The sequence below is a fragment of the Kwoniella mangroviensis genome, assembly GCF_000507465.2.
Source record: "Kwoniella mangroviensis CBS 8507 chromosome 1 map unlocalized Ctg01, whole genome shotgun sequence".
Classification (NCBI taxonomy): Eukaryota; Fungi; Basidiomycota; class Tremellomycetes; order Tremellales; family Cryptococcaceae; genus Kwoniella; species Kwoniella mangrovensis.
The window spans coordinates 12,628,123-12,654,060 of NW_027062533.1; the positions used below are offsets into that span (position 1 = coordinate 12,628,123).

The window sequence follows — 25,938 nt, forward strand, 5'->3', positions numbered from 1 at the left end:
TGGTAAAGTAAAGAATAGTCGAAGAAAATGCCATTAAAAGGAGTTTTACTATAAAGTGATAACAACAGTAGTTCGTAATGGAACTCGAATTACAGTCAATTGAAAGTTGTAAATGATGTTATAATTATAATGATTATTAGTTTATGAACTTCTTCTTCTTCTGCTCGTCCTTCGTCGTTTCTTGTCATTACTCCCTGAATTAAATATCATACTGGAGTTATCCCCTCTCAACCTAAGCTATGGCAATATTATTCCTCTTCCTTGTCATCCTCAACCCCGCCCACCCTTTCAGAGCCATGACCACTACACTCCAGCAGAAGACCAAGCATGTGAGGGCAATCGTGAAATTCAGGAAAGCCATCATATCGTCCCACCCGGCTCTCATCGCAGCCCAAGCTATCTCCTCGTTACTCAACATGAAAACGATTCCTCCAGCCGCATATCCGAAAGAAGTGAGTACCTCGGTAGGTGGTCTGGAAGGTAGGGTCGATTCCACAGGTGGTCGGAGGAATAAGAAGAAGTACGTCAAGAACCTGAATAACGATCCACCAGCTAGGAGGGTGCCCCAGAGGGAATGGATAGATACTTGGAATACGTATTCTTGGTGATGAGCTGCCATAGCTAGACCGGTCTGAATAATCCAAGCAGTAATCAGTAACAAGTTTGAATAAGACTTGCAACGAAATACTCACTACTCCAATGACCAGAGCAGGTAATGGATTGTAGCTGAAAGCATAAGTCGGTGGTTCATGTACATCTCTTCTTCCACCAGAAATGAACGATCCCATCACTTTTCGTACCCATCGAGATTCAAGTAAGATACCAGAAAGGCCGGCGAACCAGAACCTGTAAGCCGAACCATCAGCTCCTGTCAAGTGCGTTATCATCGATGAGACCAGACTCACATAACAGCGATGGAGATATGCTGAACCTGCTTGACAGTATAAGGATCACTAGGGTTTGATCCGAATCTCTCCATCCAAGTATTGGTGATTCCGTAGGTGAAGATGACTGCACATTCGATCATTTCCGCTGATACTCCAGCACCACCTGGTCGTTTATTCCACGCCCAACCTAAATCTGCGTATGCACCGAGATATCGAGCGAAAGTGAGGACACCGTACCTATATTCAATAGGACAGAAAGTCAGCTATAGGCGACAACTCCTGATGTGTTATATGAGCAGACCAGACTCACCAGAAGAAGATGGATCCTTTGATATAATGAGCAGCACAGGAATTGATCAAACCAGCTCGACACATGCCCTATAATAGGAAAAAAACATCAGCAATTGAGCTTCCATATGATACCATCTTTCCAACTTACAGTATATTCAACGAATTCAGTCAAAAACACCACATAAGCAAAGATGATCTGACTTCTCCTAACCCACGTCAAGACGATTTCTGCAGCTCTTTTGGCGCCCGTTGATTTCTCTCTTGACCAAATAGGCTGTACGTGGTGTTCTTCATCATGTTCCTCACCATTTTCGTGTTCATGGTGGTCTTCTGCATGAGCGTCATATGCACCAGCAGTATTGAGGACTTTCGATTTTTGTGTGACGAAAGAGTTGTTCGAAGATGATGCACCGGGTGTTTCATGGAGAGTCCCCTCTGATCCAGTAGAATTCCGTGATGGAGGTGTCCATTGTCTGATGAGTAAAGAGGGTCTTCGAGGTTTACCGGAATTGCTCAATGTTCTTGTAGGTAAATTTTCAATTTCATCATGCTCCTGATGCACCCTGTGGTGGTGCATTTCTTCATCTTCGTCATCATCGCCAACAGCGAAAACAACTTGATTGACTTCTTGATCTTCATCATGTTCGTCACCTACTAATCCAACCATCTCGTACCTGTTTGCAGGCCATGATTTTTCGTTCTTGCTATGTGACGATAAAACTTCATGTACGAAAGCCGACCAAGATCGATCATGCTGCTTGTAGAATTTGATACACCTCTTGATGATTTCAAGGGAATCGATAGCGGTGAGACCGACTGATAAGAGTAAGAGGATATTCGAGAGAGGTTCATGTACGGCTCCTTCATATCTAAGGATATGATGCGAAAATTCAGCTTTTGATCCGCAGTCAACCGACCGCAGGGAGAATGAAATACGTACCTATTCTCATGGCCTGCTTTATAAGCTTTACCAGCCAACCAACCTAACACAGCTACAAGGAGGAATATAGCATTGGCGAAATAATGCGAAGGGTGATCGGCAGCCCTCAAGGCAAGTGCTATCGTCATCAACCATAGACAAAAAGGCAAAGTCAGTTGACTCTGTACCAGATCTGACATCAGGCACAATCTACGATTACAAATCCCATTTGCCACTCGACCGAACTGACTGAATAATGAGGAATGTCTGATCGTACTCACAGATAGGTAACAGACCGAAATAAGCACCATAATACAACAAAGCATGAATTGCCATCAAACCTCTATGAGATGATACTTCCTGAGGATCCCAAGTTTCGTCAAATTCTTCACCGAAGATGGCAGTATCGTTGTCTAACCTGAAATCGGCATCGAGGTAAGTAGGTGGGAAATGATGCCATCTATGTACAGATTCATCATCGAGTTTCTCCTTTGGGGCCGTGTGAGATCCGTGATCGTGAGGTGATGGTGGATGATCCGAATGTGAATGTGAAGGGTTGGAAGTGGCAGTGGAAGTGGAAGCTACAGCAGATGATGACGAAGGGGCTGAATCGGCAATGTCGCTTGTAGATGTCATAACAGCATGCGTATGCTCTTCTTCCTCGTCAACCGAACCTTCACCATCGTCGCCATGCATAATGCCCATGTCCATATCCATATCCATCACATCATCATCATCATGACCTTGATGTCTTCCTAACAAAGCATGAGAGCCTACTAGCGGTGTAGCTGATGCATTTGCGAGAGAAGGAAGGACGATGGAGAGTAATACAGTTGAAATGAGAAAAGTCGTGACGGGCAAGGTCCGATTTCGTTTTCTGGGTAATATCGATGTCACCATTTTTCTCAGGCTGGGTCCGAAGTGTGCTCGAGTGTCAGGATTTATTATAGATTGTAGATTATAGATTATAGATTATCGGTGAGATATATATGTATATGTGAATGAAGAAGATGAGGAAGATGATGATATGGATACAAAGGATGCAATGACGATCAAAGTACGAGTATGGTACTGATTATGTATATATATATATACATATATATGTATGTAGTACACAAAAATGGTTACGTGTGTCTTCTTTTTGTCATTCTGGCTCGGTAGTGCTTACTAAGTTTGACGATGACATAAGGATGACCACGAACACGAACATTACATGCTGTTTCCCCCTCTTCCTCTCCTTGTCCCTCCCTTTGGATGCATTCCAGTCCATTCAATTCCAAAGGACCCTTTACCCCCCGCATTCCCATTTCCTATTCCCAAGTTGACTCGACTCTAGTCACCATCATTCACTTGTTGCGGCGTCCGAATGACTCAACATCCTCCTCCGTCTCGCTCTCGCTTTTGACCGTCTTTAGCGTATTCTCTCCTGTCTTCGTAAGTGGTCTGCCTCCACACTGTAAAAAGTAATTTTCTCAGACTTGCTGAGAATTGACTAGACCGTTGACCGCGGCGCCGGCGGGCATACTGCATACTGTCAGAACTGTCCAAGTGAATCGCGAAAAGTCCCGATTGCTTCGAAATTCAGTGGTGACGTAGGCCTTTTTTGCTTTTCTTCCTCTTTGCTTTTGCTGCTCTTTTGCTTAGTCGTACTACTCCCCCACTTGTTAGTCGAGGTGCTAGTGAGGTACGATGCATGCCCCGTATCTCATCGCGCTCCTCCAGTGATGGGTTAGATCCAGATGAGCGATACCTGTAGACTCTTACTCTTGCAGCATTGCAACTGTGACAGGTCTGTTATTCACATATCTCCGGCGTATAGGTCAAATGTTCAGTTCTGTATGTGTATGTCAAGCCACACTCTCTTTCGTTGTTCGGTTATCCTTCATGGCCTGTGTGTCGTCATCACAAAATACTACCAAGACGACCCAGACCCACTTCACTGTGCCAAGCTCAACCTAGAGAAATCTCGAGTCCGTGGATTTCGAACATTATTTTCGGGTTCATGTCTAACAAAGGTGTTGATAAAAAGGTCTAAAACATAAGACTGCTTAATATTACGTGATGATCAATTTGTCATTTTCGCCCATCCCACTCTTTTGGTCTTACAAGGAGTTGCTTCAACTTGATGTTGCGATGTATAGATGAGATGTGCACGCATAAGTGATATAATATAGATGCATTTAGGATGTATCATGGTCCATGTACCATATAGATGACTATTACCAAAGAAACCTGCTTCAATAGTCCGGTTGGAGGTAGACAAATATCTACGCCATACTTTCAGGTTCAGCCCTGTTGAGGAGAAACAATGAAAACACAGTACTTGACTTGACATACCTCGGTCGCATTCCCCATATCTATAGCTGCGTTATGGTCTTATGGCTTCACGATAATTAGACAGTCTTGGTAAAGTCTGACCTGATGTACTGGACAAGGCTCAAGCGACAGTATACAATACAGGTCCTGCTTTACCCTTCTCAGACTGGTCAGTAGTGTTTCACCCATCAGAGAATCTCGAGTAATCATCGTGCAAGAGATTCTTAGATAGCTTTTAAGCAGATATGATATCACTTTGTGTAACTTTCTGTATTGATGGTAAGAAGCGCATCAGCCGCGAATATCCTGAGCTAGAACCTATCATCTTCGTACACCCCCAAGTCCTTATCCTTTTCACCTGATTCGCGATGATAACACATGAAATAGCAGCGTTCCTTCAGATAGTGTCTGAATAAGATCGGAAGTGCATCGACCGATATCTATGCTTCGTGCTTGACAACAAGCTTTCATCCACAAACGTGTATGCTATAAGGGTCCTTTGGATGGAAGTATCCCAGTTCATCACCTTTTCCTCTATATCTTTTTCCCATCTCACTTGACACTCAACAAATATAAATTCATGATTTGGACGTATGTATATTCTATTTCTATGCCGTGACTACCACCTCGTATCCATTCATCTTGATCTCCATCTGCACGTACGATAGAGGAGAACAAACGGAGATCCTCTCTAACTCCGTGATTTGCGCTCGCCTATCACTTTCGACTTTTTTCCAAAAAAATCAAATTTGATCCCTTAAATTCAAGCTAGCTTCAAGCTGCCTTCGACAAATTGACGAGTGAGATATCCATCCATCCAATCCCATAGGATAGCAGTCTATCCCATCATCCTTGCATATCGTTATACATCTTGCATACACACTGTAACTTATTCCCTACCTCCTTCCTCCGATCATCACGGACTCCCGACACTAGCAAGGCCGACTATACTTCAGACTAGCAATCTCAAAGGAGTAACTCGACTTCACATCTCTTCTTTCGGATCTCAAGATAAGCACTCCCTCCTCACTTCTCTCAAATTACGATCCATTGGAACTTAGACTTGCAATGATATAACCTTTTGCGAAAGGCCAAGCAAATCGCCCAAGACGAACATCAAAACCCATATTCCACAACTGTACAGATATATCCCCTATCGTATACCTAAACACGTTGATCTCACCTTAACGTAATCGTCCATCCGACCCGTTCAAAATGGCTTCAGCAGCATACTCAACCATCAAGCTCTTTGCCGGTCAGTCCGCATATTACCCCTGGCTTGTGACATATGGTAGTGGGGAGTAGTCGCTGATGTAAATACGTATATGTGAATAGGCTCATCCCATCCGGAATTAGCTCACCTCATTGCCAAAAGACTTAGACTCCCATTAGCCCGAGCTAATATCACTCAACCTCCCTCTGGAGAGACTAGGGTGACTATCACGGAAAGTGTGAGGGATTATGATGTATATATCTTGAATACTGTGAGTGAAGTGTCAGATCTCATAACGTTGATGGTATGAAAGGGCTGACGGCTTATCTGTGTGAATAGGGCGCAGGAGAAGTTAATACTCATTTGATGGAATTGTGTATCATGATTCATGCTTGTAAAGTGATTAATATCTTCTAGTATTATCTCTTCAATGTAAAACGATTTGCTGATGTCATTTGGTCCGACCTCAGATCGCATCAGCGAAAAGAATCACCGCTATCATACCTCATTTCATGTATGCCCGACAAGATAAGAAGGATAAATCGAGAGCTCCCATCACTGCTAAGTTGGTCGCGAACATGTTGAGAGAAGCTGGATGTGATCATGTTATTGTGAGTTTCTCCGCGCGCATTTAGCTGTGTTAGGGATATTAGCTAACAATGAGTGATGGACTATATAGACAATGGATTTGCACGCTTCTCAGATCCAAGGGTTCTTTGATGTTCCTGTCGATAAGTGAGTAGCATCAAAAGGCGTGCCGAGGGATGAACAATGTTGACAAACCGTGTCGCTCTAACTTCTTACTTTGTATTTAGCGTGAGTTCATCTCGTTATCTTATCGTTGTGAATCAACTCTGACATAATTCCACTTCTAGCTCTACGCTGAACCCTCTATGATCCAATATATGCGAGATCACATCGACGTGAAGAACTGTGTGATTGTCTCGCCCGATGCTGGTGGTGCTAAGCGGTGAGCATTGACACCACGTTCTTAATGGAGAACAATCAAGCTGATATGCAAGCGGTTGCACCTTCACAGAGCCACGTCAATTGCCGATCGACTCAATATAGATTTCGCCCTATTCCATAAAGAACGTAAGAAGGCAAACGAGGTATCCCGAATGGTACTGGTAGGAAGCGTCACAGGTAAAATAGCCGTCTTGGTCGATGATATGGCCGATACTTGCGGTACCCTGGGTTTAGCAGCTAGGAATCTGATCGAAGCTGGTGCAACGAAAGTATATGCGTTTGCAACTCACGGTATATTGAGTGGACCAGCTATCAAAGTGATAAATGAATCGGGAATGGAAAAGTTGGTTATAACCAATACGATTCCTCAATCTGAAAATTGTGAGAAGACAAATAAGATTGATGTGATTGACGTTTCGCACGTCTTGGCGGAAACTATTAGAAGATCGCATTTCGGTGAATCTGTCGTGAGTATAAAATCTCTCTGAACGAGATGAAGAAAAACAAGGATGTGATTTAGCTGACTGATGGGTGCGTGTTTTAGTCATACTTGTTCCACGAAGTGCCTTATACGAGTGGTATCGCATAAAACAAGCAGATTCTGCAATATCAGAGACGAGAAGGGGTGTTTGTCATCTAGTGTTAGGAAGAGGGTCATTGTTTTTTCTTTTGCTTTTTGTTAGATATTGTACTATACATAATCTTTCATCATTCCATCTATCCATGCTGTTTCTCTTTTTTTCCAACTCAATTCCAACCAATACACACATCGAATCACATCCTTCTTACAATGCACACATCTTCCCACGTAGAACCCAATCCATTGCCTTGATTCATGCAGAGACAGAAAATCAATAAAGATATGCACGACGATGAGAATGCTAATCACCTTGAAGCATGCAGAGGTCTAAATTGAGACAGGTGATAGAACAGAAGCAGAAGATGTGACCGGCATCGGTGTAACCCGAAATCGCAATAATCTGAAATTTTAGGTGGACGCAGGATGAGGACGATGATCACGAGCAAGATAACTTAAACTTACCCACAAATTTAGTCATCACTTCACATAAAGATAAAGCTGTACTATCAGATAGAGTAGTCAGCACCATCAAGCGTCTCTACTCTCACCGGCTCAACGATCCATCGACTCTTTTTCAATCCGCTTAGCTTTGTCAGATCCTAGCTCGGCCCTAGTCCCATCGCTCCCCTCCGTCCATCCTTCCTCCTTCATCCTTCCTCCTTCCTTTGACCCTCGATCACCCGCATCAACATCCCATACCATCCTTTCTACGAGTGCTACTTCTTCGCTTCTCATCTTCTCATTATCTCAATTGACGTCAACATCATAGGGATCGCATCTGATTGATAACCGGATCTAGATATATAAAGGAAACGACATGTCACAGCTGTGGTAGTAACCATTGCCACAACAACCATATACTATTGTATCTCACCTTATCATCATTGACCTTACTTGGCTTGAAGACTGTTGATCAACCAATATGCCAGCCGAAACCAAACCTTTCATTACGGATAAACCCTCTTCTTCAACAGCGACCGCAGCAGGAAGCGGAAGTGGAGGAGGATCAAGTGGTACGGGTACGGGTGGGAAGAAACGATCTCTCGCACCGAAGAGAGGGGCGATAGCATGCGTGAGATGTAAAGAACGTAAAGCGAAATGTGTACCTGCACCACCTGGGACCAGTCCCGTGCCAACTTGCACGAATTGTCTGACGGCCAAGAAGGAATGTGTATATTTGGAGAGAACACCGAATGAGATTTTCTTATTGGAGTGAGTACAGTGTACATCCCCACTTCGTAATCACCTTGACCAACACGCAAGTCACTTATATCGTCGCTTTGCTCTTGATCAGATACGTCTCTCAACTCGAGGCGCGATGTGCAGCGTTGGAAGTAGAGCTTCGAAAATCCAATCCTACTTCTTCATTCGCTTCGGATCATATTCAGATGCCAGCAGAAGCTAGATCAGCAGCAGTCAACAAGCTAAATCAAGTTTACCCTCCAACCACATCCACATCCAACTCTGCAACTGCACCTGCACCTGCGGCTGCGGCTGGACCCAGTACTGCACCAATACCTATCAATAGCAATCCCCAACAACCAGAGGTCAAAGTTGAAGAAGGACCTTCGAGCGTACGGTCAAATGGAAGTGGAAGCGGTGGGGCTGGACCGGAATTGACGGTAGATGGTGAAGAGGATGAAGAGGATCTGGCATTGGGTATAGGAATGTTGAGTCTCGGTGGGGGCGAGGAACCAGTTTATGTTGGACCTAGTTCAGGTATCAACTGGGCGAGAGTTTGTGCAACGTGAGTACGACCTACTTCACCTAGTCATGATATCACAAACAAACAGTTCTCCAAAGGTTATCATTGCTCATAACTTCCTTAGTGCCTTGCGTCGACCGAGAGAAGCCACTCAACCTCGATCTCACCTTTCTCGATTCTCCTACCTTGCACCTCCCGAACTAGCATCCGTGCAGTCCGCTCTGGAATACACCCTCCATCATCCTACTCCACCTTTACCCCCTCCGGCACTCGCATCACATTATTTGGATCTGGTCTACCAACATATCCAAGCTAGGTATGGATGTTTCGATTGGATAGTAGTCAAGAACTGGCATGAGAACCGAGAGGCTATCTGTCAAGGAAGACCGCTTTGGGGTGTAGGTACGGGCAATGACGAGAGGAGGAACTTGGCGAGTTTCTTCTTGTGGTTATGTTATGGTTATGGAGCGAGATTAAGTGAGGATGAGAAATTGGAAGGGGCCGTCTCTCATGAGGTGAGTAGGCTCTACCAATATGGTAATATGACGGAAGTGCATAGATCTTTGTAATTGATCATCTGACACTCTTGCATCGCAGGTATACTATAACGCTGCTGTAGCTTGCTTATCAACTTTGACATCCCATCATTCCCTCGCTACCGTCCAGGCATTAGTATTGTTGATCATCTATGGACTTCGTCATCCCACTGCGGAAGTGTCTGTCTGGCAAGTCGGAGGACTAGCGATGCGTACGGCCGTAGAATTGGGTATGCATAGACGATTGAGATCAAGGAGTGAGAGGGAAAAGGATCCTATAAGGTATGAAATGAGGAAAAGGGTATTTTGGGCTGTGTACACGCTGGATAGGTGAGTGTTAATTACCATTGTCATACACACTGAAATAACATTCATTGACTTTGTACACGCTCTCATAGAATGATGTCTGCTCAACTGGGTCGTCCGGCCGGTATTCAAGATCGTGACATAGATGTGGAACTGCCCTTAAACGTCGATGTGGACTTTTCAGACGCCAGGGCTTTATATCTCATGCAGAATCGTCAGATCGAGTTGATGGCTGGGACAAGACCTGGTGATGAGTACAATAATGGATATGGACCTGTTTCCTCGGTGAGTCAATCGCCTCCCTACAGACGCAAGTCTGATGATTGCTGATGCCATTGGATTCATAAGATGACCTCGGCGATACATAATCAACGGTTGAATCAGTTGAAACAGATGATCACGTATGTCCATGTTATCCATCTATCTGTCTTTCCCAAGGACTTGAAATGATGATATGTCTTCAGCGATGCCATATATCGCTTGGATAAACCTCTACGACCCAGAGATCCCGACGCGAAAACGGGAGAACCAGAAAGACAATCGTACGATGAGGTCGATGAATTACTCCGACGACTCGATCAATGGCGAGCATGCACGCCTCAACCTAAAGAAGGTATACCCATGTTACCGCAAGAGACCTGGGAGCTGATGTACCATGATGTGAGCGTTCCGACTCCTTCCCTTATTCATAAGCAGAAAGCTGACGTCTTACAACCCAGTGCGTTCAACTGCTGCTAAGACCTATAGTAGCAAGTTGTAAAGCTGCTGGACGATATGTCAACCTATGTCTTGATTCAGCTGCTGCACTGTGCGAGGTGAGCGTCTTCTACATTCCCTTGTCTCGATTTATCTAAGCTCACTGGAGCGTTCTAGACACAATACAATTACCTTCAACCACCTGTCATTCAGTCGCAACTCTCTACTTGGCGATTCTACCGTCTCTTCTTGGCTGGTCTCACATTGTTACACATCATCACGACCTTCCATCCATACTTGTCCGAGAACGATCGTCAAAAAGCGGATAGTGCCATAAGGAAATGTCACAGTACTTTAGGAGTGTTTGGATCAAAGTTCAAAGCTGCGTCAAGACATGAAGGGCTATTTAGGGAATTGGTATCGGCCTGGGAGAATGGGATGACCAACTCGTCATCCTCTCTAGCATCTTCTCAGATTATGGGGCATAACGATAGTGGTAGTCCGTTGGTACCTGGACCTGGACCTGGACTGGCTGGGATAGGTATAGAAGGTACAGCCGAAGAGATGATTGCTAGATTATTTGATCTCGGTCCTTCCCCACCTACTCTGAATAATCTCAACGATCACATGAATATCCCCAGTACGACTTACTTACCTAATCATAATCAACCACAATCGATTGGATCACTTTCAACACCTGGATTGACCGATTCGTTGAACGCCCCTACTACGAATAGTACATCGAGTATACCGAATTATAATCAAAACCAATTTGGATATCAACCTCCGAATCATACCTTACTTCCTACTTCATACACTAGTCCTAATCCATCCAACACGACTCATAACAATGGCAGTCTGAACTTGAACCTGGACAACATACATGGTGGAGCGCATATGTCCCAGGTAGCTGGGCAACTTGGTCATGGTCACGGTCAGAATCAGACGATGGGTGGTCTGCAGAGTACGGACGATTGGGCGAGCATGTTGGGTGAAATGGGAGGAGGAGCAAAAGATGATTTCTTTTCGTAAGTTTGTTGATTTTCCTTACCTGCACATAACGTACCGTAGAACTGAACTGATATTATGTTTGGTAGATTGATGTCTTCATTCGGTCTAGAACCATCCACTCAAACTCCCTTGGTGACTAACGAGACTTCAGATCCGATATTCGATTTTATCAATTCACCTCCTACTTCCACCACCAACTTGCGCCAACAACAACAACAAGTACAGCAGCAGCAGCAGCAGCAACATACGATGTTTCCTGGAAGTGGGAATATAGGTAATACGTGGGATACATCGCAATTAGGGGTAGGGGCGGACGTCAGAAGGGATAGTAATTTGGGGATGAGTGATTGGGCAGGATGGTTTGATGGGTTGCATAATACCCAGCAGGGAGGACAAGGACAAGGAGGAGGTGGGAATTGGGGAGGGTGAGGAGCGTGATGACGATCTTTTGAGTCCATAGTGTAGTGGGATGAATATGCTCGTATATGTATGTATGAATGTATGTAATGTTATGATATGTCACGTGAGTCGAATTAACCGAGGCATCTTCTCAGACTGCGAAATGGTGGTTCACAACAACATTACCAGTGCTGTGGTGCAGGTGATAAGATCTCTTGATTCCTTTTTCTGTTTTATCAAGTATCGATACGTATACTAAGCTGCACTGCTACCAAGGGGATATCAAGCAGAGGTGATTTTAATTCTGACAATCACAATCACAGTCACATTCACATTCTTATTCACTTTCCGAGATACGTCGGCCTCGTCAACCCTTCATCAATAACCTTTAACGACTGCAAGTGAGAGGAATCGGAATTCTGAATTTTGGACAAGTCAATATGGCGTAAGTGCATGTCAAAGTCATGATCGAGCACAAAAAGTCATATGTGGATTTGTTGGAACTGATATGAGATGTGGTTATGATTATTGTCCATTATATCAGATCGACTTGGGATATAATCTCGTCGGTGTTGTTTCTAGGTATATTCCTAGGTGTAGTCTGTGAGTAAAAATCTTTGACCTATCATCTATCACATAACCTATATGGGTATACACATACGATGCAGTTCCATCAAATTCCATTTCAGATGAATGATCGGCCCAACCATGAATGATGATCAACTAATGTCAAATCCTTTTATCTTCGATTCAACAATCAGTCCTAGCTATGAAATTCTCCCATCTCCTAAACACATCAACCACCTCCGCTCAATCATCTCTCCAATCCCAGGGAATCACCTACCAACAAGGTAAGATGAGTATCAAGACTGATCGAGCTGCTCCAACGCGGGACGAATATATCTTAAATACCCAGGCGGCATTTGAGAGAGGTGGGAAAATGATGAAAGCTCATAAAGATGCGTTTTCATTCAAGAAGGGTGGAGGAGGAGGGAATGAGGATGATCATGCTAGTGCTAGTGGGGTTGATTCGAGGTGAGTCTGAGCGTGGTGGTCACGACATTTGTATACTGTCAAACAGGGTTTGAAGGGATGGAAGATACTCCTTTTCTTTCTTTCCTCTCCTCCATTTTCGATTGGAGTGTGAGTTTCAATGAGTACAAGCTGATCTTCTTATTTTGATTATAGTGATAGGAAAGGTTTCAGAAGGACAAAGAAACTCGCTTAGATCTATCACATCATCTCGATTGTCTGATCTGATAAGTAGGGAGAAGAGTGATTATCATCTTCATTGAGAGACAAAACATCGACAAGAAGAAGAAGAAGGATCTTATTTGAATAAAATATATACGAAAGAGGGTCATGTTTATATATGGATCTCTTGGGTTTTCTATACAATACGAGTGGACGGAATGGGTCAAACTCGTGAAGAAGATACAACCGGATTCATGCATATGAACATGATTATCAAAGATTACAAGTGACCCTATCTTTATTGTTGGATAATAGGGACTAAGAAACTAGATGACATTTCTACTCGACTTCATTGTTTCTTTGATCACTTCGCTTCACTTCCTCTTCCTACTTGCCCCTCCTCCAGACGCATTACCGCCTGACTTCACGGTGATATTCTTATTTCCAACTTTCCCTGCTCCACCTTTGCCCAAACCTACTTTCGGTCTGCAGACGTTGCACCACCATTTACCTTGAGGTGGAGATTCGAGTCCTAGACAAGTGAGATGGAACCATTCCAATGGACATTCTTCGTTCTGACCAACGCGTAAACAGTATATGTATGTCAGTGAATGAGTGTGAATTTACAGAAATACTTTAATATGAGAATTTTAAACTCACTTCGCAACCTATCATTTGACCGTAAGATACTTGATTACAATAACAATACCTAGGTTCGTTCCTAAACATCCCCCAATTAAGTAAAGTGATTAGTCGCTTGGGATTTGAGGATCAAAGAAGAAGGAAACCGACTCACGGATCAGCAGGAATATTAAATTGTTCCTGTCCTAAGCCCTCTCCAAGTACAATAGCCGGTTCTTCTTCAACTATAACAGTTCCTTTCTTACCCTTTTTCTTCTTTCGTTTATTCTGCCTTGCACCACTTCCACCTCCCAGACCCAATACCATCCCTTCCTCATCTTCCACTTTCGGATCAGATAAAACATTCGCGTTCGCGTTGGTATCTCCAGCCAAATTCAGTGCACCATCGACGTTGTTAGATGGTAATGTGGATGTACGAAGTCCAAGGAGGATAGATGCTTCTTGAGCTGTTAATGCAGAGTCCAAAGCTCGAATATGACGATCGATCTAACCCAAACAGCATAGACATCAGTATAGCAACCTTCCAGATTCGGAACTCATGGTGAGATCAATATTGAAGTGGTACTTACAGCATTATAGGCTCCCACGGCAACGGCCACTTTCTCTTCGGCAGTTCGGACTACTTCTCTCGATAGTCTGGCGATCTCTGATAAGTGGGCGTAAGGTCCATCAGGTCGTTTTCGCTTCTTGTCGGTAGAAGTGGTTTCGTTCGGAGATTGTTCGTCGTGTGAATGCTTGACTGCTGGACCAGCAGGCTGACTAGAGACTCCGATCGATTCTGCATGGGGGAACTGCAACCGTTGAGGGACAGTCTGCTGTTCGTGTCCTTCCATTATGGGATCTTCGTTTTTCTCCACATTCCCATCCCCATCCCCAATCCCATTCTGTCCGTGAGATTGAGCTTGAACAGGAATCAACAATCCACCTTGACCATCCGGTAGAGGTATACCTTCCGTAACTTGTTTACCATCTATCAAATCTTTATCCTCTAATTTCTCCTGTTCAGCTTCTTTCTCGTGTTCACCTGGTCCGATTTCGGCTAGCGCATCTTTCATCTCTACATCTTCTTCCTTGTTCTCTGAATTGACGATTGTTGGATCCTCATCATCTCGTATCTCTATCGTTTCTACCTCTTCTTCTTCTTCCTCTTCGTCCGCTTTCTCTTGCTCTCCTGCACCTTCAACGGTAGTCACTACGCCGTTCTTATTCTGTTCAAGTTGTTTCTCCAACTCCAGTCGTTCAGTTATATATTGTCTTGTCAACTGATGTAATCTTTCAATTTGTGCTGTTCCCCTTCAACCGTCAGCTCAAATGTGTACCACTCTCCATCTATCAGTAAGGTGACATATCAGAACTCACCTGTACAACCATCATCCAACTCCCTCAACAACCTGAAATTCCTATGTAATTCCAAAGGTAACTGCTCTACCATCTCATAATGATCAGCAGCAAAATCCTGCCATGCTTCGAGCTCAACTTCGGCAGCTTCCTCCGCTGTTACTTCGCCAAATTCTTTCTTATCATTCTCTTCTTCCTGTTGAACGTGATTCTCTACAGGGACATGGGTTGGACCGATCGGTGAAGATGGAGCGAGAGGATCAGGTGAACTTTCTTCATGTTGGATTTCACGTTTGGATCGTGATTTCTTCAATGTACTTGATGAGCCTGATGGTCTGAGTTTTCTCGCTGGAGTCGAGACTGATCCGGATAAGGATTTGCGAGGGGGCATGGTGGCTGTCTTCGTATAATTATGTATTGTCATGACACGAACATTACTGTATAGCTCGACTGAACATCAATGTTCATCAGCGAGTAACACGCGCAGGAGAACCCTCCACCCGTATTTGGTCCTCTTACTTATACACATGATTGCCACGTGGCTTTGAGTGGTTTCAGGGGTAAAGCGATCCGGGGTTGTTTACATCCCACCCACAGTCTGAACCTGAAACAGGGTGGATTATTGTTTGTTTGTGGATGATCAACAACAACAACATCGAAATTGCACGTCGGTTGGGACAACTGTTGTCACAATCCACGAAACATCGTCATCCATCTTCTGATTGTTCGAGACTTTCCGTACGGATATACTATGAAAGATGTTCTGGCAAGCTACAAGGTATACAAGATGACAAGATGGTATGGAAAGGATAGGCATGTGTGAGCACCAGTTCAGAGGATGCAGGCGGTGCTGTTGAATGCATGTCCATCGTCATCCGAAGATCTGTGCTCCCCATGTTTATGTTGCGTTTAGCACGGATTCAAGTGTAATTGCAACCAACCCCTTTAGCACGCATTTTGCGAAATAGACCCATTCCATCATTTTAGCTTGTACCATTCTTTTCATTTGACATCCATCCTCCTATCCTCCTTTCATCCTTCTTCCTCTCTCTTCCTCTCTCTCTCAACCATAACAAAATATACATACATCACAACATATACTTGACCTTTATACGTTCATTCGACACCCAACATATACAAAACAATCAGAAAAAGGCTAGATAGAAATACTGGTCATAGTTGATTTCAGAATCAAAGATCCACTATACCCTTTAGCTCATTCACAAACATAAACACCTACCTCCTCATAGCCATCTTTTTTTTCACTACCTGTCCTATCGTACTCACTCAGACGCTTGTTTGTCCCCTCATCCTCATGGACATTGCTATCATCTATTCTCATTCGCAGTAAACTGGTCAGAAAGTCTAGACAGAGAGAAAGGATAGTTCAACACATCGTCAAAGGATCCTAGCGCTCAATCTCAACACAAGGGGTCAACTCGTCGACTTGTCGACAAACAAACGTTCACTCAATCATTCGCTCTTTTATCAATCCTTTACACTCTCATCGATCTTGAGCATATCTAAGACTCTGTGATTCACCCACGCTCTGTAACTGGGAACAGTCGAAATCGACAATTTAACTCAACTTGTTGCCCAAATCCAACTTGATACCCTCATTTGGTAACGACAAGCAACGAGCAACGGACATTTGTATACAGCATAGAAATAAACAGGAGAATAGTGATTACAATGAAGATATCAGCTACACTTCCCATCATCTTAATTCCCTTTGCCCTCGCCCATGCTCACGGCATATCACCCGCGCACAACCATCCAGGAAGAAGATCCAATCCACTCAGAAATGTAAATTCTAGATCGGCGCAGCTGTATGGGAGACAACATTCCGCAGGTTTGTTGGGTGGTTTGGTGGATGATGATTCGACTTCCGTGAGTGACTGTTTTGTATACTCGCGTATATGATCTCAATATTCCACATTATCCTCGTTGTTCGATGTGTTGACCTTCTGAGCTGACAATTCTCAATCATACCTTTCCTCAGAGCATTTCATCCCACGCTTCATCCGCTTCTGCCCGAAGTACCATTGCGCCCCTCACCACCTCAGCTTCCACATCGGTATCAACAGACAACAATGCAGATGAAGATACTACTATCGATGTCACTTCCAAAGTGACTACGTCCGTTACCGGCCTGACTACCGCTTCACCTACTGGCTCATCCTTGATCTCTTCTGCGATCAGCGGATCAATCTCGGCTTGTAAGTTACTGTTGCCTTATGGATATCAGCAGCACAAGGTTGTGAACTAATGAATGTTGTGATTCAGCCTCTTCAATCATATCTTCAGCAAACCTCACTTCTGCTGTCAACTCAACTTCGACCGAAACTTCTACTGCTACCGAAGCCACTTCTTCCTCTGCTGAAAGTTCTTCAGCGTAAGTGCTCACCTCCCATCTCTGCTCCTTCTCTCTTCTTTCAATACTAATTAACAGCTTGTGTCATTCGCAATATAGGTCCGTGCAATATACGACCGATGCAGCGGGTCAGACCCAACTAGTCACCGTAATCCTCACAGCGCCAGCAGCTACCGCCGCCGAATCAACTTCATCCTCTACCTCTTCTGCCAAATCGAAGAGCGATGGTGACTCGATCCCCACTGCTGCTATAATCGGTATCAGCGTTGGTGTCGGAGTCGTCGTTATTGCCCTGATTGCATTTGCAGTATGGAGGATGAAGAGGAGGAACGGTGATGAGGATGAGGCTATCCGATGGTAAGCCCGATCATACAAATACACTATATAATGTATTTCCAGGGATTGATACTGATTATATTTTTGTGTTGTTTGATATAGGCCTGAACTCAATAGACATGGTGATTCAGATGCACACCATGCATTACCAGCTCGTCAAACGGGTCAACATGGCTTTGAGACCAACCCTCTATCCAGATCGTTATCCAACTCATCATCAATCTTCGCTCCTTCCTCTACTGCTCAACTCAATACTGGAGGGGCAAATGCAGGTGGACCTCAACCTATGGCATTGAATGGAAGTTCGTTCGGAGCGTCAAGCTCGTTAGAAGATGATTATATCAACGAAAAACAGAGTGTTCATTCTCATGGACATGAACATAGAAGTCATGATGATCATGATAATTACACTTCGCTGCCACCTCCTGTCCAACCTCATCTGTACGGTGGACATGGACAAATGGAAGATGAAGATCCTTATGGAGGGATGACTATCACGAACGATCAACATGTCACGTTACCTAATCCCCATGATGGATATCAAGGACAAGGTCAAGGAAGACCGGGATTTAGATTGGATTAAGTGATTGGCAGGAGATTTAGTGCTTAGTGCCTGGTGCTTGGTGAACAAGGGAATGGGCCATATTAATAATCGAAATTCAAGTAGACAACAAAGATGTAAATGGACAGGAGGAACAGGAAATACCATCAGATTTGCGATATGAAAGAAGAAGAAGATTAGCAGGATGATTGATTGACACGGTTGTCTGGAACAACCACTCGACTGTATTCCTTGTGTATATTATTACTTATTCAATTATCGTTCATTAAAACCATTTTCGTCTCTTTTTCTTGACTTGGTATCTTTATGCCTTAATCGATATCATTCTTGGAGGAGTAAAATCCCCCATTCCTTTATTGATGACTAGTACTCTACCATTCCTTGAATCCATCTTTCTCGATGGACGATGGGATGATCGTTCAACCTCTTGCCCGACCATATCAACTTCAGAAATTATGATTTATATACTGCTTTCCGATTTATATATTATTACGAAGATTAACATGAATACTTATATACGTTTAATCTCGTTTCGAAGTCATTTGAGAGCAAGATGGCAGAATGTTCATAAAATCATATGTATACAACACTCGTTATATACATTGTATCAAATCATCGTTAAGATAGTCTCATAGAACGATCAAACGATCATATAGTAGGCGTTTCAAAGTAAAATATCATTCTCGCGAGTTCGTTATAGTAATCTCCCCATACTCGTGTCATCAAAACTCGGAAGAGAATTCGTAAATTGGTTTCACACCCCATATACTCAAACTCCAAAGCTCAAAATTAGAATAATCTCCTCATCTCTCACTCTTGATATCACCTGCCATCCCAGCCAACTGGATCAACTCGGACCAGAATACCCAAGCGAAACTGATCAGCGGTCTAAGTAATCACAATGCTCCCAAAGTCAGCTGAATACAACAAAATCAAAGTTGATGCAGAGACTTTGCACTCACTTAGGTTTTAGTTCTTCCTCAAACACCTCCTCGTCCTCCTGTTTGACCATAGCATGATATTCGCCCCTCGATAACTGTTCTTCCCAGTCTTGGACGTACTGTTTCTCGTAAGTCAGGGCATAACAGTGTCGAGCGACCATTTGAGCCGGAGTAAGTTTGGTACGGAACTCGATATCGGCTATCCGTTCCATGGCCATCTGTCGGGTCTCAGTGATGAGGGTATTGTAAGTATCTCTCAGTGGTTCCTTCATAGTGTGCAACGCATATCAGCTCTGTCTCATAGTGGTGTAGTCCATTCGGTGCAGCTCACGTTCAAGTTTTGATCCCTGGCCCTCTTCCTTCGCTTGTTCTTGATAGCGATACCAGAAGGGATTTCAGGCTCGAATACTCGGTATCTACAGCTTTCATCAGCTCACCTCTTTGCTTTTGTATTGATCCTCGGTACGCTTACCTCCTCATGTCATACTGCAGCACCTTCTCGTAATGCGCCTTGACCGGCTTGAGTCGCTCTAGCAAGCTAGTATGAATTGGATATTGAGTGATCCGAGATTCAGTAGGATAACCAAACTTCCTGATATCACATGGAGAGAAATGAGGATCTGGCTGGACCTGTAGAAGGTAAAGCTTTTGTCAATGATCCATGACCGCATATCGACAAAGTGAGACAGATCACTTACAATTCTGAACAGTTCACCCAAGACACCAGTGCTGGTATACGTTTTCTTGACATCATCCTGCGAACAATGTCAGCAGACCTGAAGTATAAGGCATCTGTTGAAAAGATGTGACCTGCCTTGTCCATAAAGTCAGGCCACTCCCTTGGTCTTAATTGGAATGGAAGCGTAGCGGCAATACCAGCTGTAGATATCGTCAGTTTATACCTGGAATAATCACACACCGAATGCTCACTCTTAGCGAAATCCACACTGTCGGGCATGATATAGTAATGCCGAAGTTAGCTACAGTGATTCACCATAACGCTGTGGAAAAAACCAAGGTTTGATGAGCTTACGCAGTCTGTTGAATAAGTAAAATCAGCTTGCGATATATGCATATGATCCGGAAGATTTAGCACTTACAGAATGGATATCAGACAGCTGTAGGCAATCTTCATGGAACGGAGTGAGCATATCAGATAAGGCGAGGTGACAATTATCGACTTGACCGAGGACATCGTTCTGAATCTTGTGAGTCAGCAGATCTGCAACATGTATCATGAGCATGTCATTGGCTCACCAAAATGTATGAGCAGAAGTTCTGCAACGGATGTATCGGCATCAGCTATCGCATAGAGACGTGATTGATGCGGCTAGCTTACCTCGTTCAAGTGCGCCTGGGTCACTTTGTCGACCTTGATAGGTGCCGGAGCCTCATAATGCATTGGCTCGTAGACGTTGAGCGATGTGACGAATCGTTGATCCCATATCAAGGTGTAGTCTGACCACTTCATTGAACTCTTGTCAGGCGACAAACGGTCATAACTCACCATCACCGTCTAGATCTCCCCCTCCCAGCCTAATCAGGAGGTTAGCTTGCTTGAACCTACTATCAGGAGAAGACACCTACATGCTAGGCAAATCTCGCTCCCCTTGAACATTGAAAACAATGACATTGTTAAGATGCCTCAACCTGGGATTGTCCACAGCACGCGCACGTCTTACATCACCTGCATTTGACCGTTAGCTCTACAGTCAATATCCCCAATTCATCGAGCTCACCCGGATGCACTATGAAATACTATGTCAGCACCTAAACAAGCTATGTGTCATTGACTTACGAGCTGGAGCTCGACAGACGAGTACTTCACCCAAGACCACTTTAGGCTTCGACCCCTCCTCATTCTCTTGAAATTGACAGAAGACTTCCCCTTCTTTTAGAGTCCCCGTCTCATCCGCGATACCTGGTTCGCTGTCAGCCCGCCATCAGCGCATTCACATATAGCTTACCGATCAAGAACACCCCTCCTGGCAATTTGACTCTAGCTCTCCACTTGAGGTCTTGGAGAGCCCTACATTCGATGATAGAAGCTATATCAAGAACAAAGGGGTTTTTATGGAATCCAGCTTTAATTAGTTGTGTCAAGGGGAACTGCAATTCCGCCATTAGCTGACTACTGAGCGAGCACAAGAGAGGGGTGATAATCGTACAGCAGAACACAATCCAATCAATTGATGATCGTCTTTGGTCATCTTCCTAGCAGCTACTCGGTCCTTCAGGCCTTTGATGTGAGCTACTGCATCTTGAAAGATCTCTACCATCAATGCACTAGGCACACCATTTGCATACATGATATTGATGAATTGTCGATTCAAAAAGGCTACTTGATACTTGGCGATCTGTTCATGTACAAGTCGGCCTAGGATTCAGGCATTTGATTATACTCTCACTCACTCTTACGACATTCAAATCCGCCAAGTCGCTATCGAATTTGATCAATGATTTTCGTAAACGCACTTCTTGAGGCTCGACCAAACCAGGCCAGTAGGCTAGTACACCTTTGGCTCCCCTGTTATAAGAGCAATTGCTCAACGTTATGTCACTCACAGTGCAGCCGAGGATGGCATGACTTACCCTAGTCGGAACTGGATAGCAGAAGGTTTGGCATTGAGACCTTTGTGCTCTCCAAGAGCCAACGCTGCCTGTATAAGCACGTCCTGGCCGGCTACTGCTACACCATCCGTAAATGTCCTACCATTACGCTTGATATCTGGTAGTTCCTTTCCAACTTTGATATTGATATCAACGATCCGACTGGTGCTGAAAGGCTATATGTGAGAAGCACCGATTAATCATTGCTCACGGCGTTTGGTTCACGTGGTAGCTCACTAGTCCCATTCGTGCGGCATGTTTGGCGATGACGGTCTCAGTGACGCTGCCCATCCACTTCCGCAAGGCAAGTCCGTCGATCACCTTATGGTCTACGAACCAGATGGCGTGGTCTCTATTTCATCAAGTCAGCTCGATACGTTCGATATGTGATCACTTACTTTTGCTGAGAAGCCGACGAGGCGACTGGGTAGAAGGTTTGACCACCTACGACGAGACCGTGGTGAAGCGCTCGACGAACTCTCGCCATGATACCGACCTCGGGCCGAAGATTATCCATTTGTTTTAGATCTCCCACCTACACAGAGAATCAGCTGGATAATCCGCCTACTAAAGTACAGGATGACTGACGTATAGTCTATCCTCCTCGTCCGTAAACTGTACACGGATGATACCATGTAGACGATCTTTGTACTGCCTGGTTACACTGTTAGATGACTCTTGCTGGGGTGGTCCGATGAGTACTCGTGTAGGTGTCACTTGTACTGTTCTAATTAAGACTAAATGAGAGAGATTTGGACGTTCTTTCCTTCTCAGATAGCTTGCAGTTTCTAGTATATTCATCAGCGGAAAGCAGATGAAGGATACTAGTCTCACATACTCTTCACTACTTCGCCTACATCCCTTATCCTCTCGTGGTAGCTGTACAAACTCTCCAATATCCTATCCTGGAAGCCAGCGACAACAGCCACTTGTTGAAGGGCGATTAACAGAGCTCTGATATCTCCTGGACGAAGGATATTGTGAGCAATTAGACCTTCGATCAACGTTCTAGCTGAAAACCGTATAGTGTTCAAGTTGGGTGGACCGTAGAGCTGATCCATTGCAGTGGCATCGAGTTTGTGGACTTGCCACCTAGTATCAGTCCTGAAATTTGACATGAGGTTCATCTCTGGATCGCTCTCTGCCAGCGCTCGGATCTTCTGGGTACACCCAATGAGAGTGTTGTATCCCTTTACGTCCAACTTGAAAGTCCATCTATAGGTATTCCAAAAGGTAGGCTGAGTAGCGTCAAGGTAGAGTCAGCGTTCGTTGCTGTGCATTTCGATATCCGATAATGGTACTCACAAAACCACAAGGTCCTTCTGGAACAGACTTGATAGGACCAGCGTCGCGTTCGGGCTGCAGAGCATATGGAGTATTTGATCAGTACCGAGCAATTGACGTGGAGGGCAGGACAGCTAACCACGCCAGCAGATATAGCAAAATCCATTGCGGTGGCCCTCCTACGATCCTGTTTGAACCCTTTCCTATCGGTCTCTCGTAGAAGGTGGGCATCCTCGAATTTCAGATAGAATTTGGGCGGTCGTCGACAGCTTACGGTAACTACAACGTTATATACCCCTCCCACCATCTCGTAAGTGACGTAGAATCCGTGTGAAGTGATGTCGTCAAATGACAACTCGGCATCTAGAGGAGGGAGTGCTGGTGGTAACCTGTCTCGAGGTAGTTTCATTTCTGCTCTTAGTACTAGCTGTTCTTTCTTGAAGTCGAAAGCGATAAATGATTTTCCATGTCGATTCCAGTCGTCGTAGTTGACCCCTTTTTCACAGCCAGCCCCTAATATCTAACAGAACAGAGATATAACGTCAGCACAAGGTCTTGGTTTTTGTGACTTCAATCTTGACTTACTTGGGTGAATGTTTTGCCTGTCAGCGTACCCATAGCAATGGCTTCTGGCCAGAACTGGTACTTGGCTATATCATTGGTATCTTTTGAGGCATTGGCTGTCTTGCCGGGTCCTGGGTCACTTCGCTGGAAAGGGGATGAAGTGTGAAGTTGATTGAATGATCGATTTAGTCCATTGAATGAATTGAACCTCGGTTGAGGAGGTGCTGGAGCGTAGAAATCCATGGTGTATCTCCAAGAGGCAAGATACCAAGAATCCCTTTGGAAGAAGGTTAATGAAAAACTGGGAAGGTTGTTGGAACGTTCTTAAAGCTGTTTGTATGTCAACAATGAATGAAAGGAGGGTGGATGGAATGACATGTGATGGGTATCAGCTTTTGATCTTCCTGTCCCCCTTTGATGAAATGTGGCTTTGCGGAAACCATCACTGACCTTGGTTCGAGCCTATCGGACTTTGATATTGCCTTTTTCCCTGAGAGGATACAAGACGATCAATGCTTTGCGACCAAAGGAAGGGAGCGGAAGTCAAGCTGATGCCCGTTTCAAAGAGAACAGGTCGTCATACAATATGGGACAAGAGAGGTTCAAAGCTATATACTACAAGATGGTCTATTTCACACAAGAAGGAGGACGGATATGTTGATCAAGAAATCTGAGAGAAGGGAAGAAGAGAGAAAGAAAGAAGGTTGCAAGGATTGAATATGTACGACAAAAAGTCAAGAATACTCGAGTAGCTTGCGAAGTAGAAATTGATTGCTAGCTCATTCATTGCCAGGCACACACACACACAGAGATAACCGCACGGATCGTTGTGAGGCCGGTCCATGTGGTTTTGGGTAGATAGGCTAGGTAGACAAAGGAGTGTCCAGATAACCGGCATACATACATCCATTGATCTGTCTGTCTCAGTTGGTGCTTCCATAACAAGAATATTAACGAGACGACTACTGGGAAAAGCATGGCGTTCCCCTCCTCAAAGTCTTCGGTCATCACTCATCCCGACATCCTCTGTCATATACTGCAATATGCGGACAAACAATCCTTATCAAGATGTATGAGAGTATCCTGGTTATTCTTCCAACTGGCTTCGCCTCTCCTCTATTCCACTCTTTCCATCACACCCAACAACATTGACTCAGTGCTAAGAGGAGCAAGTTCCGGCTCGATGATCTATTCGGATTGTACCGAAAGGGAGATGAAACGTGATTTACTTGGTCTGGTGAAGAATCTATCTATGAAAAATCATGAAGGCTGTGATAATCTAGGATGTTTGAGATGGTGTCAAACGAATATCAAATTCCTCTCTTTGAACATTCTTCGAATATACCTGAATGAGGCCAACACAAGTGCGTGAAACTGCCGCTGGTTACGCGAATTGAAACCGAAGAAATTGATAATCAGACATATGACTTATCTGGCAGCTGGCCAACCATACTCTGGGATCGCTGATGAGACGTTCCAAACGGTCACGAAGTTGGTCATTACATTTAGGAATCTGGAGGATTTGCGAGAAGTCAATCAAATGACTCTGGAAATTGGGCAGTCTATCGAGCATCATAAGCGGATGTTCAACGAGAACACAGAGATCGTCTTGATATTCTGGGCGGACGATCCGACACAGAAATGGTATCATAACGCAAATGCAGGAGTCGACTCGGACCCGGATCTCAATGCGGATTCAGATTCAGATTCGGATGACGGAGAAGGAGAGATTGATAATATAGTACAACAGATATCTTTATGTGCGGTTGCCGATGCTGGTAAATTGATCGTCTGCAATTTAGATAAGATAGCTATGAAGGACAAAACGAATATGGAAACAAAGCAGTACATGAGCAATAGGATAGAGAGAATGATGGAAGACTGGACGAATTGCACAAGAGCTCAAAAGCAGCTGAAGAATAGGTTAGAGGTGATTGAGTACATGAGTTTCGAGGAGTATCTGACAAGAGAGGACTGGCAAGGAGAATTTGATAGAGAGGAAGTCGAATTGTGGTTCGACGACACCTGATCGTATTTCGGTATGTGTATAAAGAGATAGGCGCATCTCATTGTAACTCTATAAACATCTTGATTCTTAACGAGTGGCGAACATGACGAATACTCCATTCACTTTATTGGAATCAGCGATCGTCGTTCCAAATCTCCAAACGATATCAAAGTACAAGTAACGATGATCATTTGTGAGACAAGTCTTTCCTTTTTCGGTGGAATATCAATTAGTACGTTAATTTACCACGCAGCTTC

At 44.2% G+C, this 25,938-nt stretch overlaps 9 protein-coding genes across 9 annotated transcripts; 5 read left to right on the forward strand and 4 right to left on the reverse strand.

Annotated features, from left to right (window-relative positions):
• Positions 1-232: 232 nt before the first annotated feature.
• Positions 233-2,997, reverse strand: I203_104786 (uncharacterized protein; the record flags this gene model as incomplete). Its single annotated transcript, XM_019143629.1, has 7 exons — positions 233-631; positions 693-846; positions 906-1,124; positions 1,198-1,265; positions 1,327-2,047; positions 2,119-2,236; positions 2,379-2,997. The coding sequence occupies 7 exons, from the start codon at positions 2,995-2,997 to the stop codon at positions 233-235; spliced, it is 2,298 nt and encodes a 765-aa protein (XP_019006678.1).
• A 2,631-nt stretch (positions 2,998-5,628) lies between these two features.
• On the forward strand, positions 5,629-7,184 carry I203_104787 (uncharacterized protein; the record flags this gene model as incomplete). The annotated part of the gene is made up of 8 exons (XM_019143628.1): positions 5,629-5,668; positions 5,749-5,897; positions 5,966-6,025; positions 6,097-6,237; positions 6,306-6,353; positions 6,502-6,596; positions 6,666-7,062; positions 7,140-7,184. The coding sequence occupies 8 exons, from the start codon at positions 5,629-5,631 to the stop codon at positions 7,182-7,184; spliced, it is 975 nt and encodes a 324-aa protein (XP_019006677.1).
• A 913-nt stretch (positions 7,185-8,097) lies between these two features.
• On the forward strand, positions 8,098-11,858 carry I203_104788 (uncharacterized protein; the record flags this gene model as incomplete). Its single annotated transcript, XM_019143627.1, has 10 exons — positions 8,098-8,387; positions 8,470-8,922; positions 9,005-9,395; positions 9,478-9,746; positions 9,815-10,007; positions 10,071-10,123; positions 10,187-10,382; positions 10,442-10,537; positions 10,596-11,446; positions 11,516-11,858. The coding sequence occupies 10 exons, from the start codon at positions 8,098-8,100 to the stop codon at positions 11,856-11,858; spliced, it is 3,135 nt and encodes a 1,044-aa protein (XP_019006676.1).
• A 410-nt stretch (positions 11,859-12,268) lies between these two features.
• Positions 12,269-13,056, forward strand: I203_104789 (uncharacterized protein; the record flags this gene model as incomplete). Its single annotated transcript, XM_019143626.1, has 4 exons — positions 12,269-12,273; positions 12,373-12,431; positions 12,590-12,863; positions 13,017-13,056. 4 exons carry the CDS (start codon positions 12,269-12,271, stop codon positions 13,054-13,056), a joined length of 378 nt encoding a protein of 125 aa, XP_019006675.1.
• Positions 13,057-13,396: 340 nt separating this feature from the next.
• On the reverse strand, positions 13,397-15,393 carry I203_104790 (uncharacterized protein; the record flags this gene model as incomplete). Its single annotated transcript, XM_019143625.1, has 6 exons — positions 13,397-13,597; positions 13,683-13,743; positions 13,819-14,150; positions 14,234-14,515; positions 14,573-14,949; positions 15,024-15,393. The coding sequence occupies 6 exons, from the start codon at positions 15,391-15,393 to the stop codon at positions 13,397-13,399; spliced, it is 1,623 nt and encodes a 540-aa protein (XP_019006674.1).
• Positions 15,394-16,694: 1,301 nt separating this feature from the next.
• I203_104791 (uncharacterized protein) lies at positions 16,695-18,295 on the forward strand (the record flags this gene model as incomplete). Its single annotated transcript, XM_019143624.1, has 5 exons — positions 16,695-16,892; positions 17,005-17,221; positions 17,289-17,397; positions 17,476-17,733; positions 17,815-18,295. 5 exons carry the CDS (start codon positions 16,695-16,697, stop codon positions 18,293-18,295), a joined length of 1,263 nt encoding a protein of 420 aa, XP_019006673.1.
• A 782-nt stretch (positions 18,296-19,077) lies between these two features.
• I203_104792 (uncharacterized protein) lies at positions 19,078-20,173 on the reverse strand (the record flags this gene model as incomplete). The annotated part of the gene is made up of 7 exons (XM_065517616.1): positions 19,078-19,162; positions 19,237-19,481; positions 19,547-19,631; positions 19,688-19,845; positions 19,914-19,970; positions 20,030-20,094; positions 20,146-20,173. 7 exons carry the CDS (start codon positions 20,171-20,173, stop codon positions 19,078-19,080), a joined length of 723 nt encoding a protein of 240 aa, XP_065374434.1.
• A 71-nt stretch (positions 20,174-20,244) lies between these two features.
• I203_104793 (uncharacterized protein) lies at positions 20,245-23,916 on the reverse strand (the record flags this gene model as incomplete). The annotated part of the gene is made up of 18 exons (XM_065517617.1): positions 20,245-20,253; positions 20,316-20,414; positions 20,473-20,493; positions 20,555-20,673; positions 20,723-20,751; positions 20,803-20,902; positions 21,014-21,136; positions 21,183-21,324; positions 21,384-21,572; positions 21,628-21,742; positions 21,808-22,001; positions 22,063-22,177; positions 22,224-22,360; positions 22,414-22,613; positions 22,664-23,063; positions 23,131-23,184; positions 23,249-23,629; positions 23,695-23,916. 18 exons carry the CDS (start codon positions 23,914-23,916, stop codon positions 20,245-20,247), a joined length of 2,649 nt encoding a protein of 882 aa, XP_065374435.1.
• A 733-nt stretch (positions 23,917-24,649) lies between these two features.
• Positions 24,650-25,702, forward strand: I203_104794 (uncharacterized protein; the record flags this gene model as incomplete). The annotated part of the gene is made up of 2 exons (XM_019143622.1): positions 24,650-25,037; positions 25,113-25,702. 2 exons carry the CDS (start codon positions 24,650-24,652, stop codon positions 25,700-25,702), a joined length of 978 nt encoding a protein of 325 aa, XP_019006671.1.
• Positions 25,703-25,938: the final 236 nt, after the last annotated feature.